The 14724-nt window shown below is 37.2% G+C and overlaps 1 protein-coding gene across 1 annotated transcript; it reads right to left on the bottom strand.

The window, feature by feature from the left end:
• Positions 1-503: 503 nt before the first annotated feature.
• ak4 (adenylate kinase 4) lies at positions 504-8349 on the bottom strand. The gene is made up of 5 exons (XM_079671306.1): positions 7854-8349; positions 6971-7090; positions 3846-4018; positions 2758-2876; positions 504-2418 (listed from the first exon to the last, which is right to left on the bottom strand). The coding sequence occupies exons 1-5, from the start codon at positions 7993-7995 to the stop codon at positions 2289-2291; spliced, it is 684 nt and encodes a 227-aa protein (XP_079527432.1). The 5' UTR covers positions 7996-8349; the 3' UTR covers positions 504-2288.
• Between the last annotated feature and the right edge of the window lie 6375 nt (positions 8350-14724).

Here is a 14724-nt window from a genome sequence, read left to right as displayed (position 1 = left end):
GGGCCTTTTCTTATAGTGGGAACAAAAGTTGTTTGTAGTTTCAACCAGGAAGGACAGTATTCAAAATGTAAACTTGACATGTCTAAAAAAATAAAACTGCTATTTAATTTTCAAAACACTCAGAGCTTTATAATACCTAAGGTTCAACTTGTGGTTACATGCCCACACTGAGTATTACATCCTGAAAGCAAATACAACGACCCAACTTAATTAGTATGGATCATCTGACTAACAGTGCCAACAATGAGGATACAGTAAAGGACAGAAGATGGATGAACACACACACACACACACACACACACACACACACACACACACACACACACACACACACACACACACACACACACACACACACACACACACACACACACACACACACACACACACACACACACACACACACACACACACACACACACACACACACACACACACACACACACACACACACACACACACACACACACACACACACACACACACACACACACACACACAGATTTGAGGACATATTTTTATTGTTTTCTAAGAATGTAACATGTTAGGACAGCAAGGTTTGAAAATATGAAAGAAAAAAAGCATTCAATCCATATTACACAACAGCACTGGGGTGTGGTCGCACAACATATTTGTACAGCTCCCCCTCACTGTACAAATCAGACTGGCATGTTGAGCCATCAAAGACTTCTTTCTAACTCAAGCTAAATATTTGTATCTTTGGTATGCCACAGCAAATGTTTTTAACCTACTTGCAAAACCAACTATTTTCAGACCCTCAAAAAACATTGATGAAAGGCAACATTCACCTAAAAAAATATGATAAAGATGTGTATCTGCGTGCGATAGGTTGCTGCATTGGTGAATGTGGCTTCATAATTAATTCAGTCGTTCATTTCTGTCTAAAAAGATAACTAATTCTACAAAGCCAACATTGTACATGTTCTCTAACCTGCAACAGTGATGTATACATTCAAACAATCTGAGAAGTAGTATCTTTACACACGTGATGCTTCCCAAAAAGTGACCATCTTTCAGTTGAACTGCCACTGCAAAACAAAGCATTTTCTGAACCACTGTCTGACATTTTGATGAATTCAATCTCAAGGCAACCACATGTTTAACGAAATGTAACAAGGGGTTCTCTTTATTCTGTGCATTGGTCTTCATCCCAGCCACAGAGCGTGACGTTGAGTGCTTCTTGAATATTGGACAGGTCCAGCACCAGCCCAGTAGATTGTCCTGCATGTTATCAACTGCAGAGTGCATACTATTCTGCAGCATTTCAGTACAAAAGTAAGAATAGAATAGCATTTTATACAGTGCACATTTTTCACGTATATTGTAGAAATACTGTGCGGATCAAGCCAAACAATGAGCCATGGCTTTGCAGGATTATTGCATATTTTACAGCTTATTTCACACTGAACCTTTTTAGCCCAAATTGATTTATTTAATTTCCGTGTAAAATTGGCTTTTGATATAACACTATGTATATGTGATGTGAATCAGTGAGTCAATTAAATCTAAGTTGAGATTTTATTTATTTATTTTTAAAGTGATTTTGTGATGTGCATACATTCACATTAATACTAAAACTCCTAAGTCACTTGCCTTTGGAAAGTAAGTTGGAGGGTTCCACACCAAAATGATGACTATAATCAAAGAGGCGACAATATGATATTGTTTGTCTGATTATTAAACGTTTGTTTAACGTGTAATTATTCAAATATGGAACAAGAACAGATTATTTATAATTAATATTCCATTTTTTTGCCATCATTAAAGTTTGCAAATGATCATAATAAATGTTAGTGCTCACTATCATATATATAATGTCGGACTGTGATATGTTGGTCCGTATTTCAATATTCTACCATACTCCTCTATTGTTGAAGATACAATCTTGAAACTGGGGAGCTTTAATGAAGGGAATCCTTCTCTTCTAAATCTTTGAACAGTTTTATTTCTCTCTTAACCTTTAGTGTCACCACAGCTACCCTTTATTTTAATTCAAATGTGTAGTGATGCATATTGCCTTGAAATATTTGAATTCAGCTATGATGTAGACAATCAACCCAATCAATAAAGCTCTAAAATACTTTAATTTGAGAGAAGAAAAACTGTTGTTTAAATCACAACATATTGGATAACTACAGTTTTGATCAGAGTACTTATCCACCTCTAAACCTCTAAATAAAGGAACCTGAAATCTGAGGCCAGCTTGTTGGAACATCACATCTCTTCCTGTGGCGGCCTCTTCATGTTTCCCCTTGTTCTCCTTTCATTCATGGGGGTGTCTGGGTCTGGAAGGCATCTGACGGCTGCATGTGCATCTTGGCACTGAGGAGGGAGTTGATATAAGGCCAAATCCTGTCTGTCTCTGTACCGGAAACGGCGTGAAGGATTCCCTGTGACCTGAGCAAGAAATGACAAAACAAATAAAAAAGGAAGGATGTGTAAAATGTAAATATTGATTAAATGAAAGGCAGAATATGGTTTATTAGTCTGTATATTTTTAAGACAATCCAAAATGTTTAATTGTATTTTAAGTTATAAAATTGGATACTATTGATCAAAAAACAAACAAGACTTCATAGTTGACTGCTGAATAAAATAGTTTGGATAAACTACCAAATTCACACGATCCATTTCATGACCTCCATGTTTTGTTTGTGTTTGGCTTTGATTGCCCATGTGCAGCATCTGACTGCATGTAGGTATTTCACTGCTAAAAAGAGTTGAGTATATACTGACTTGTATAAATCCATGACAGGTTTGGCCACATCTTTGTAGTATCTCAGTCTGCTCAGCAGGGCTTCAGGTTTGTCGTCATCGTGCTGAATGAGGGCCTCCCCGGTGACGTCATCCTTACCCTGAGACATGTAACACAAGGTTCAACAATACAACAAAGGTAAACTTAAGATCTCTCAAAATCTTAAAGCATATGAGATTGGACAGTGCAATCACACTGTACAGTAGGTAGACACATGCAGTTCCTACATTCACATCTGTATCAATACCACAATCCTTTGGGTACATGTATTATAAAGATATCAAGTACATAAGGTCATTATTGGCAATGGCATTTCTCCAGGTTGCTTCATGTTCCTTGAACTTTCCGGCCATTGTTTAATGCAAACAAGAGGTACTATTGCATAACTGTAATATCTAGGTTACAAATTCCTTCCTTTTTTATCCTCATCCTGTTTCATTTCTGCATTCTGTTTAAAAAATCATTACAAACTACAGCAAAACAACTTTATCACGTGCCATATGTTCTGTAGTGAGGCAATCATTGGAAAACAAGTTGTATACAACATATGACATTTGCTGTCAGGGCTCTGAAAGACTTCACTTACAATACTGTATTATCTAGAAAATATCCCATTCAGAATTATTTTAATATTTATATAAACACTTTAACACAATAAAAGTGCAGGATTTTTATGAATGTTTTACATGGTGTTGTTAGTATGTTTATTGTTCTTTAGTTAAAATGTATGTGATGAACTCCGTTAACTTGTTTTATAGGTCATAAAAGATGATATCTAGAGATTTGAGTAAAGAAAGGAAACAATACAAAATATTCAACTGAGTGAACGTGACAAGAAACTTGTGAAGTTAAATAACAAACAGCAGGAGTGTAGATGATGTTGTGTATGATTGTGGTGTAGTTAATTAGGATATTGTACTTCAACTGGTTTCAATCTCTAAATTCGACAAGCTTCCACCCTGCTGAAGCCCGGCATTCATTCCAATCAGCTTCAAAACACACCGAAACAAATCCTGTGGTGAAGTAAATCCGAGCAGAATATTTGAAGCACTGTGACACTCGTTGAGACCTTCACTTGTGGCGGGTTAAAGCCCATGTTGTAGACTCGGCCACTGGCTGCATGCACCCAGCGGTCGCTCAGTCTCTCCCTCAGAGTCTCGTAGGGGATGTTCAGGCTGATGACCAGGTCCAGCTGGCACAAACTGTTCAGGGCTCGGGCCTGGGACAGAGTCCGGGGAAAACCTACACAGAGTACAAAGGACAGGGAAGGTGAGAGACCAGGAAAAGTTTGCTGATATATGACCTTTAATTTCCACAACATTTAAGATTTACAGGGTATGTTTGTCTTTGAAGTTGTGACTAACTTCAGGAATAACAGGCCCTGTCACAGTTATGTACATTTCATTTCCTGTTCCAATGATTGCTAATGAATAAGCTGACAGCAACTTATCTTTGATGAAAATTCATTGACATTGTCTGTAGCCATGACACAATAACCAAATTGTGTACATGTGAATGAACTTACTGTAGAGTAACAATGCGCTCAGTTACATAACGTGTATGAACCATAACCAGCAATAACAAGACAAGAGTCAACAGAGCTGTGCAAAAATAAAGTGGTGCTTTGAGCTAAATGCGAACAAATGTTGATGTTTAGCAGGTAATGTTTACCCGTTTTAGCTGGTTGGGGATTTGGTCATAAAAAAAAGATGTTGGACAGATTGAAAGTTTTACCTAATAGTAGTGCTAGTGATAAAGTCAGTATGTCACTAATGTTATTGCAATTCATTTTCAGTTGCTAAAGCAGGAAAAACACAGGTGAAATGAATCTCATTAATAAAGGCTGCATTCCATTTAGGTTAGCCAGTTTCAGGTTTCTGGTATTCTGCATGCTGATTCACAGACATGGCTTGCTAATGCACTTAATAGAATGGCGCCATTATTATGTAATTAATGTCAACAGACTTGTATTGATATAGAGCCTTTCAAATCCACTGCATGCCCTCAGGGCTTCATCTCTAAACGCTAATGGCAGAGTTGCCATATAACATGCCATATTGCTCATCAGAGATCTTATTCTCACACTCTCACACAAAACCTTTCCCAAGTGCACTTGAACATACGAACTGGAGGAGCCTGGAAATTAACGGCCAATCTTACAATAAGTGGACGACCCAGGAATAGGACACAAATTCCAATATTTCCAGTTATTAGTTCAGGGAAAACTTTGACCATGGGTAAAAGGTAATCCTTCAAATAGTTGCTGCTGTAATGCAAGAACAATTTCAGACTATATTTGACAATAAAGTATTACCATATCATAGTTGGGATAACATATCTGGACCAACAGAACAACATTTCCATTCCTAGATCCTCAATGCTTGTTTGAATAAAAATAGTATGAAGTGAATAAAAGCAGAACAAGAAATAGAATATTTTAGTATTACTGTATGTCTACTTTTGTTATAAAACGTGTAGATTACACTAGGAATGAGATTATATTGCTATGATCTCTATGGGGAAATTCAGCACCAGAGATGTTGGCTGGAATTCAAGGTCTTGCTCAAGGATCAATCCGCATGGTTGGTGTTGACATGGCATGCTTACTGTAAATATAGGTCATTTAGTTTTAAGGTCACTTTTTCTCTCTTGTTTTTTAGTTTTAGTGCTTTGGTATAAATATGTTTGGGTTTTTCTTCTGTTTATTGCTTCCTTATGTGGTAGAGTGGAAACTGACAATCGCTGTGTATGTTCCATTGTTTGGTCAATAACTAGTTGTTAAATATCTCTCTAACCACCGGAGCATCATGCTGCTCACAAATGATTTACTGGGAGGCCCCAATTAAAAAGTAACATGCATAAATGTGTCCATGTTAGTTTGTTGGGCAGCATGGGGTTTATCTCAGTCTATCTGAAACTGAAATAAATGCAGGCCTTTGCATGTGTGCATGTATGTATGTGTGTATGTGTGTATGTATGTATGTATGTATGTATGTATGTATGTATGTATGTATGTATGTATGTATGTATGTATGTATGCATGCATGCATGCATGCATGCATGCATATATATATGTGTGTGTGTGTGTGTGTGTGTGTGTGTGTGTGTGTGTGTGTGTGTGTGTGTGTGGTATGAGGGGATTTGTTTGCCCTTCTCTTTTGCCGAAAACAAGTATTTATTTGCTGTTCATGTTTCAAGGTTAAAAACACAAAATAGTTTCATCAATGTTTGGCATCTCACCTGGAGATAGAGGGTAATATTTAACATGAACAAGACAATGATCCGCTAAGTTTGTCATCATCTATGTTACTAATGCTCAACCTAAATGTTATCAGATAACAAGAAGAAACATTTCCTATTCCTTTGTGAGCTAACACACTTCTGAGGCAATTTCATCAATACTTGTTTTGTTTGTATGAACATTGCAAAATATTACATATCACATACACAAGAATTGACAAAAGAAAAACCTGTTTTTTTATTGACTGACTAATGTCACTTGGCACTGAATATGATTCTATTATAACATTTCGAAACTTGGAATAAAGCTCAGGAAAGCATTTGTATCCTCCTGATAATGACGATGATCTTGTATCTTTTATCTTTAATTTGAATCTGATGACTAATGTAAATTGAATAACAGTGTGGAGCATGCAGGGACCTGCTGATACTGGAGTCAGTACCTCGGGGTACTAATCACCCACAGATGTAGGATAATTGTTCCACTTACTTACTCCTCAGAGTAAAGGGGCAATACATTTGGCACCTTTAGAGGGCATGTTTCCAAGCATTCAGAGGGGTAGAAACTGCTTGCCTGAGCCGCTTTATTATATGATACTAATTTAGAGCTGGGCTGAAGAGAGAACAGGAGCTTTCTGCCATGTTATTTCTTCATTTGAACTATGTTGCTGTTCACACAGCGCTTGAAAGGATATTCTTAGTTCTACAGTTTAAGTGAGCTCACATGTTTGTCAGTCTAGGGATTATGTGGGTGGCACATGGGGAAGCCAATCAGATTTAAGGAGTGGCTGACAGTTATTACTGACCACAATGCTGCATCAAGGAAGAATGTATCCCTCACTACAAATGATCAAGGCAAAGGATGGACGCTGCTATATTATAAAATCATGCTAGTGTCATATAACGCATCAGTAGAAATTAGAGTGTTTAATAACTTAGAAAATTATTTCATACCGTCTAGCAGCCAGCTTTGGCCAATCAGCTGTTCCAGTCTGGGCAGCATCAGTCTGGTCATCACATGGTCAGGCACCATCATGCTTCTTTCTACGTAGCTCCTCACCAGCACACCTGCCTCTGATACACAACACACAGGTAAAGATGCTTCCAGCTGCTGAATTTTAAGAACAAGCCAGGACAGGGCCTGTTGAATATACCCACGCCATGATAAAAATAAACATTTGGTAAGGCACATATCTGGTTAAAACTTTCTCTGCAAACTCCAGACTGTAACTTTGTGCATCTGTGGATTATTTAAACAATTACACATTTTGAACTAATATTTTATAAATCCTAATACTATTAAAAGCAAAAAGGTTTTGTTAATGACACAGCAAGTCACAACTTTAAGGAAACGTTTCAGTGATAGCAACAAAGCAGCACACAGGTTTTGAAGCAAGCCCTCTCCACTGGATTCTAATTTAGTAATCAGTGAACATGGGCTTTACACATGCTTGGAATTGAATTGTCCCAGTTGGGAGGCTATAATAAGGACGTTTAAAGAGACAAAAACAATGGTTTAAAGTGCATGGTTGGGTGAGTTATTGCGATAAAACATTGATGAGTGTTTAACTGGAGTCAATACTGAGTCATTGTGGGTGTTGGGCATTTCACCAAGTTAGGTCTCTGAACTCAATACAAATCAGATAAAGATTTAAGTTTGTATTCATCCAAATGCACCGTATTTTAGCTTGGATTGTAAAGGTAATTTGTCAAATGAGCTTCTAGAAAACAACTGTGGAAACTGCGCACGTTAGGATAAAGATTCACATGCAGCATACAAACACAGACTTCCCTTGTTCCTGTTAACACACCAATATAACTTGCAGAAGCATCATACCTGTATTTGCCGCTATGCTTTCTCGGAGATAGTGGCCACTGGAAAGATATTGCAGGTCAAAGCTTTGAGCAATCCTCTTGCATATCGTTCCTTTCCCTGATCCTGGAGGACCCATGATAGCAGCTCGGAATAACTTGGCCATGTCTTCCTGTGTAACTGTAAAACCTCTGGGATGCTCAAATGTTAGGTTGTCCTTTGCGTGTGAAAAGAAGGAAGTAAACCTCCTAATTAAAAAAAGATGAGCGCATGAGCGATCAAACTGGTCAAAAGCCTGGCGTGCTTCTAAACTTGTCTTGCCAACATAAACTTCACCGTGTTTCTTTACCCTGCGGTTATTTGCTGTTAAACACTAAATGCGCACATTGGATCTATCCTGCTCGGATCAAGTCAAAACGCCCTTTTCCTTTTTTCTTGCAGGTCGTTCAAGGATACATTACAACCGCCTACGTCTTCATGGAGAGAGACTTTTGTCTGCGAATGAATGGGGGAGTCTCCCATACGCCCTATTTTTCTGCGCACATCATCCAGTAAAAATGCGGATGACTGATTCGCAGGAACTGCCGGGTAAACTGGTTACTGTAGTTTTTAAAGAATTTACAAGTAATGTACATCAACAACAACAACGACAACCGCGAAAATCTAATAATCCTTGACATAGGTTACAAGGAACATGAAGTGCAGAGAATGCTGTCTAAAATTATAAGATACGACGAGGGCGAGAAGAATATGTTTTTTTATTGTAGGCTACTCATAATTAGAAAGAAATGTATGTTTTCTACAACATAACAGCAAAAACACACACAATAAAATAAATAAAAATAAAAACTGCATTGCCAATTCATTTCACTGCAACATGTAGCCTAACCAGTTTATCAGAAAGGGAGTGCATTTATGTGCAGAAGGTTGAGACCAATATTATGTCTAGCCTTTTTGTTTGGGAAGCCTTATTTGAAGTTATTTTGATCTGCTAAACTAGACAAACTACCTTGCCACTTATTTATTACCAGCCAGAAAAAAGTGCACGACAGTCAATGTCACACATCCCTAACATTATTTATTTCACCATTGTAAATAAATACTAAATATATTATGTCCCACCACACAATATGCTTTATCCAACGGTTTCAAATATTCAAAGAAAACTTGAAGTTTGGAGATTCAGATCTGCAATAAATAAATTACAAAAGTGACTTATATCTAATAAAGTGGGTTATTCTTGGATTTCACCACTTCTTGACAGTATTTCTCTAAAATCAGAGCCTTATTTGTTCATTATTAAGGTTCATGGGGTTCTTATTAGTCAAAGTTTCCAATGCTGGCAGCGGTTGCAGAAAAGCACATGAGTCGCTGTCATTCCGCGCAACATTTGCGTACGGGCGGATACTTGTTGCGAGCCATATCGGAGCTGTCAGATGTTGCGCACAGCCTTCAGTCTACTGTCAGACTACCCAGACTAATCCAGCAGACAAACAGCTCGGAAGATTAACCTATTTGAGCCTCGAGATTAGAGAAACTAGTTTTCGTCTTCAGACCCGGAAGCCTGCTTTTAATTACAAGATATTTTCTTTTTGTCACATGGCTTTGGAGAATTCAAAACAACAAAAAATGGCGACACTCACGTTGCACTGTGTGGTCTTGCTGCGTCATAAAAAATATTCATGTAAACACGAGGAGTTAAACGGGAAAATGTCAGGTAAGTGAGTCAAATTGATGTTATATATTTAATGTGTACTGAATATAATATATATTTTTTGATTTTATTGGAATTTTACAGCATGCAGTTTGTTTTTGGCCAGAAAGGGGTGTGTATGCTATGCTGGGCGTTAACGTTTGGCTGCACAACATTCAATACGAACATTGCACTTATATTTCGCATTGACTCGCGTTATAATTAATCCTAGGTAAAGCAGGTATGCTTGTTTATATGATATGACATTAATAACGGTTTTGTTTGGATTTCGACAACTTTTGTTTATTGGTACAAAACAGCAACAAAGCGCTTAATTCAGTCCTCGCTCTTGTCGTCAAACAGTAGTTGTCTACCATAGCCTTTTGTCAGAATCACTGCCTGTTACCTTTACGGTTAGCAGTTTACAAGCCATTCCTCCGTTATTTACATTGAGGGTTTATGCAATATGGACGCGCTGTCTTCACAGGGTCTCTTGTTACAGGCAAACGGAGCATTCCTCCCTAGCAATATGTTTGTCCTCTGCCATATTTAGTTACTTGCATATGTTGCTTTGCCTTTTCTGACATGACATTTTTTTGGCCAGGGCCCTGAGCAGCGGGGATAATGGAGTTGTTTACATGAAGTGCGGAGGGCAGACTGGCGAGGAGGAGGAGACGCTACCACGGCCAGAGACGCCACCGGACTGCACGAGAGGCTGCTCGTGCGGAGGGGGGCGGAGCCTGCGAGAGGAATCATAACAAGTCTGACGTCACTTGGCCTTGTGGTTGGTATGAATAATATACTGTAGTTTGTCTCGATCCAGTCTTAGCAGGAAAGAGGCTCAGAAAAAAAAGTATTCGTACCCTTAGTTATTGTATGAGATTAAACATTAACGAGCCCTCTGTGTACCAGTGGTAACAAAAAAAGAATGAAAATATGTTCACTTGGAAATAGTTTGCGAAATAATTTAACACGATAGTATGCTTAATACTGTAAAGCAATCTTTGTCCTCCAAATGTGCAAGTATTTTACATTTTGTTTCAATCACAGGTTCACAGCCAATAGGGCATAAGGTAGGCTACACATTGCATGTGTCTATTCATAACTGCCCAACCTTTGCAGTTAGAAGTTTCATCATATATAATGAACATCAGTCTGTTTTTGAAGTACCAAATGAATTGTTGTGCTAAAAGAACATTTACCACAATAGACCAAATACCTGTGTAAAATACAACCTCATGTATCAGGCCCGATTTAAGGGCAAAAAATAGCTTTCTCCATTCACTTGAATGACTCACTGATGAACCAATCTCTGTTCATAAATATAGGAATCCTGGATAATCAGGATCATATTATCCTGCATAAAGACTGTTTTTTAATGTTCCCATTATCAAACTATGGAGAGTAGTTGTATGTTTTTACTCTACTTTGCAAAACATTTTTATAGTGGTATTATTATTTCCCCAAACATGATATTGCATTGTTTTTATATTCTGTGCTGCTGATCACTGATGGGAAGGATATTAATAAAAACGTTTTTACACACAGAGAAGGATTGTTAGGTTAGATGTCCCTGTGACTCTGTAGATTAATCTGTTCTTATATTAGCTATTGTATGTTAACTGAACAGTATTTATATTGTAAGAATTAAATGATGAAGATACAACATGCGAGGAAACCAAGGACTGCTAGAATAGTCAGGCTTCCCTGGTTCAGTTATCACAGTGCTGATGCTGTCCCCATCGAAGGTACAGTACTGTGATAACTGAAGGATGGTTGCCAACTTGACACGAGTGCAGTTATTCAAACCGCGTGCAGCTAACCAGCCAGAGGACCAATGACCAATGAAGTGTGAGTATGTTAATAAAGAGACATATTTGTTTTCATTGTTAAGTATCCAAAAGTACTAAAGTGATTTATTCTAAAAATGTTTTTCCTTATTAAATCTGCAAGTAGACTGTTGCTTGCTTTCAAAAGTACTTTATTGTCTTATTTTTAAGTCTAAGAAGCATTATACTCAAAATGTATATTATCTTCACTTTTTATGTAACTTTTGCTTAACTCAAATAAATAAATGTTTGTTTTCATTAAACCTGTATTTGTTTTATTCATCTCTGCTATTGAATATCCAGTGAATCCTAGCAAACAGAAGGATATAGCCAAAGAACAGTCAACTATTGAGTGGATGTAGGCTCATTCTGATCAGTTTTAACATTACATTAGATTAGCATTACCAGCAAAGTTAACTTAGCATTAGTATATATACTGTATGAGCTTCCGTCTCTCGGAGCACTGGTCTGCAGGCTGAAGCAGAAGGTAGTCACAAAATGTTACTCTACATTGTTGTCAACAGAGGGAGCTAAAGATCTATTAGTCATGTGCTTTGTGGTCTAAATAACATGTCTTTAACTGTGTCATTTTTATGTCATCTGACAACTTCAAAAAGTTTTAGTGAATCCAGTCTAATTAAAAAAAACATAGCTTTTATTAATTGTTTCATTACTAAGTGAATATATTTCCCCCCTAAGAATAGTTGAACATGATCAAAACAACAATGTATGACTCACATTAATGACAGCTGCTGTCTCCATTTTTCCATCTCCATTTTGTTATAAGTCATTGTTGTTTAAGAGAATCTTATGTTCAATATGTGATATCAGTATAGAACAGATCAAAACACAATTTTTCTGTGATATATGATGTCAACATGCTGAAATGAAACATGTTTTTCATGTTTTGAATAATAAGTGCACTGTTTGAGTCATGTCTGATAAACCACAGGTCACTGCACCTGTCCTTACAATGTTTTCTGTAACGGTATAGCTACTGTGGAAATCCCCTAAGAGTCATTACAAATGTATTGTTTTTCTCCCACTCTAACCTCAATCTGCTTAACTCGACTTGATGCGCATGTTTCTTTCTGACTCACCCTGTGCTATCTTGATCATTTGTGGCAATTCATAACTTGTGTTAATAAAGCATTAAACGTCAAGTGAAGCTAACATTGCTTAAAAGAGGTATAACTATTTTCTAAGTGAGGTCAGGCATTCAAACCCACTACCTATCAGGGTAGTCAACAAAACCATTGAAAACACCAACTTTATTATGAGAATATCATCTTCTTTTAATGCAAGGGGATAACTGTATTGACTGGGATGCGGCATGGAAAGTCCCTACCTTAAAACGAACCACCCAGTCTTTTGTTAGAAAGAAACGTTTATATCCTTTGTTTCTTTTGTAACAGTAGGAAGGTTGTTTCCTTTCCTCCACAAAGGTCAGAGTCCATGCCTTTACCTGCCCATAAAATACACTTATAGACCTCACAGAAATGCTGTACTGATGTGGTTTTGTGCACAGGGGTCCACTAACAGTACTAAAGGATAGGGGTTGACACTGACCAACACTGCACACAACTTAAGAACTGGGTTATTAAACTATTGTAATATTTTTTCACTCAGTAAGTTTTCCCTGAAACTGTTCCGATCCTCCCTGAGTGTTTGCCCTGCAGGAAGGAAACTTCTGCTCCAAATGTTTGTATACTGCTTTTCAGAGTCATATATTACGGAACTAAATATTTAAATCATATGTGAATTGATAGACTTTGTCTCTGTGAGCGATCTTTAGTTTGCAGTTAAAAGGGAAACTCCATTACTTTGTTATGGTGGGACTTAGCTGAGAGAGTCTGCTGGAAAGATTCAGTCACATATTTTCAAACACCTCCTTGACTTGTATGTCCGATGTTGTTGGTTTTCTCTTTGTTGAAAAAGCCCCTTTACATAAGAGACACAAATGTTACATGGCATGCAAAATAACGTCATGATGCATGACTTGGTATACCTAAACACATTTTGAATATTGGCAATGCAATCCAGTAAACAACCTCATCCAAAAGAGCGGTTATGCACATTTGCAAGAGATACTGTAGGGCAGATTAAAGGATTACTACATGTTGAAGTGTTTTGGAAACACAATCACAAAGATGTTTTAGATTGCTCAAACAAAGCCTTGGAAGGAACCACCGATTTGCGTCCAACCTACAGAATGGCAAGTATGAGCAGTAACCCTCCCTGCAGAGGTCAGAATATGTGCACAACTGCCAAGTCCATGTGTCCAAAGTCCTTGGTGGAAGAAGTATTCAGATAGTAAAAGTAACAATATATATTCATTTAAGGCCTCACTTTAAAATCTCCAATATATCAAAAGTACTCATTGGGCATGTTCGGTGTTGTCCTTACTTTAACCAGAGTTCAGTTTTTTAATCTTCAGATCCTATAAATTATGATCATAGCATGCTGTCTGTTTAGAACCATGTATATCTAAAAAAATCCACTTTTATGAGCTCCGGCTAATCCAAGAGGGTATTTGATTGTTTCAAATATAAGAAATGTGGTTTTCTTAATCCATAAAGGAACACACAATCCTTTGGTTTATCAGACAAGAAATCTCATTAAAATCTGAAGAAACGTGGATATCACTTGAAAGGAAGGGTAGATTGTAATTTAAGAAGTGTCTAAAGCTGGAAAACTAATTTTGAAAAGTGGAGTCAAAATAACAATATTTGCCTCTAAGATGTGGTGGAGTAGATGCATAAAGTTGCATGAAATTGTTCCCCTATAGTACTTCATATTTTTTACGTTCAATTATTTTGTCTTGTTCTTGTCCTTTTGAAAGATATTACATCAACTTCTCCAAAACTGTGTTTAACTTCTCAGCAGATTGAGATGCCTATGTGATGAAAATGCACATGCAGACATGAGGTGGAAGAATTATTCAGATCCTTTATTTAAGTTAAAGAACCAATACCATCCCATGAAGATACTCCACAACAAGTAAAAGTCCTGCATTTAAAACCTGATTCAAGCAAACTCCTCATCAGCAAAGTGTACAACTTGGTGGGAACTTGTACTCAAAGTTTCAAAATAAAACTACTCATTCAGTGTTTGAATATCATACATGTGGCACTTAACATATTTAAGCTTGTGCTAATTTGAAATCCTTTATTACTATGTGATATTTTAACCTACAGCGATACAATATATTTGACAAGATCATCATATTTTTCTAGCATCCCTGTTCAGTGAGAACCAATCAAAAATGTTTTGGAAAAACAGCTCTATTATGAGCTTTGTGACGATGCATATTTTCAGCTTTGCTACAAAGCATTTTTTGCCATTCCAGGAGGGTTTTGAAATAGTTTATTTA

The sequence above is a fragment of the Notothenia rossii genome (assembly GCF_949606895.1).
Source record: "Notothenia rossii genome assembly, chromosome: 1".
Classification (NCBI taxonomy): domain Eukaryota; kingdom Metazoa; phylum Chordata; class Actinopteri; order Perciformes; family Nototheniidae; genus Notothenia; species Notothenia rossii.
This window is presented reverse-complemented; position numbering and strand designations above follow the sequence as displayed.

Excerpts from the sequence above, each read along its gene's own strand:
- ak4 (XM_079671306.1), bottom strand. The coding sequence starts at position 7,995 with ATGGCCAAGTTATTCCGAGCTGCTATCATGGGTCCTCCAGGATCAGGG. Across the intron at positions 2,877-3,845 it reads TTAACCCGCCACAAGTGAAG|GGTAAGGATGACGTCACCGG; the intron begins GTCTCAACGAGT and ends TACATGTCTCAG. Across the intron at positions 2,419-2,757 it reads CCTGTCATGGATTTATACAA|GTCACAGGGAATCCTTCACG; the intron begins GTCAGTATATAC and ends TTTCTTGCTCAG.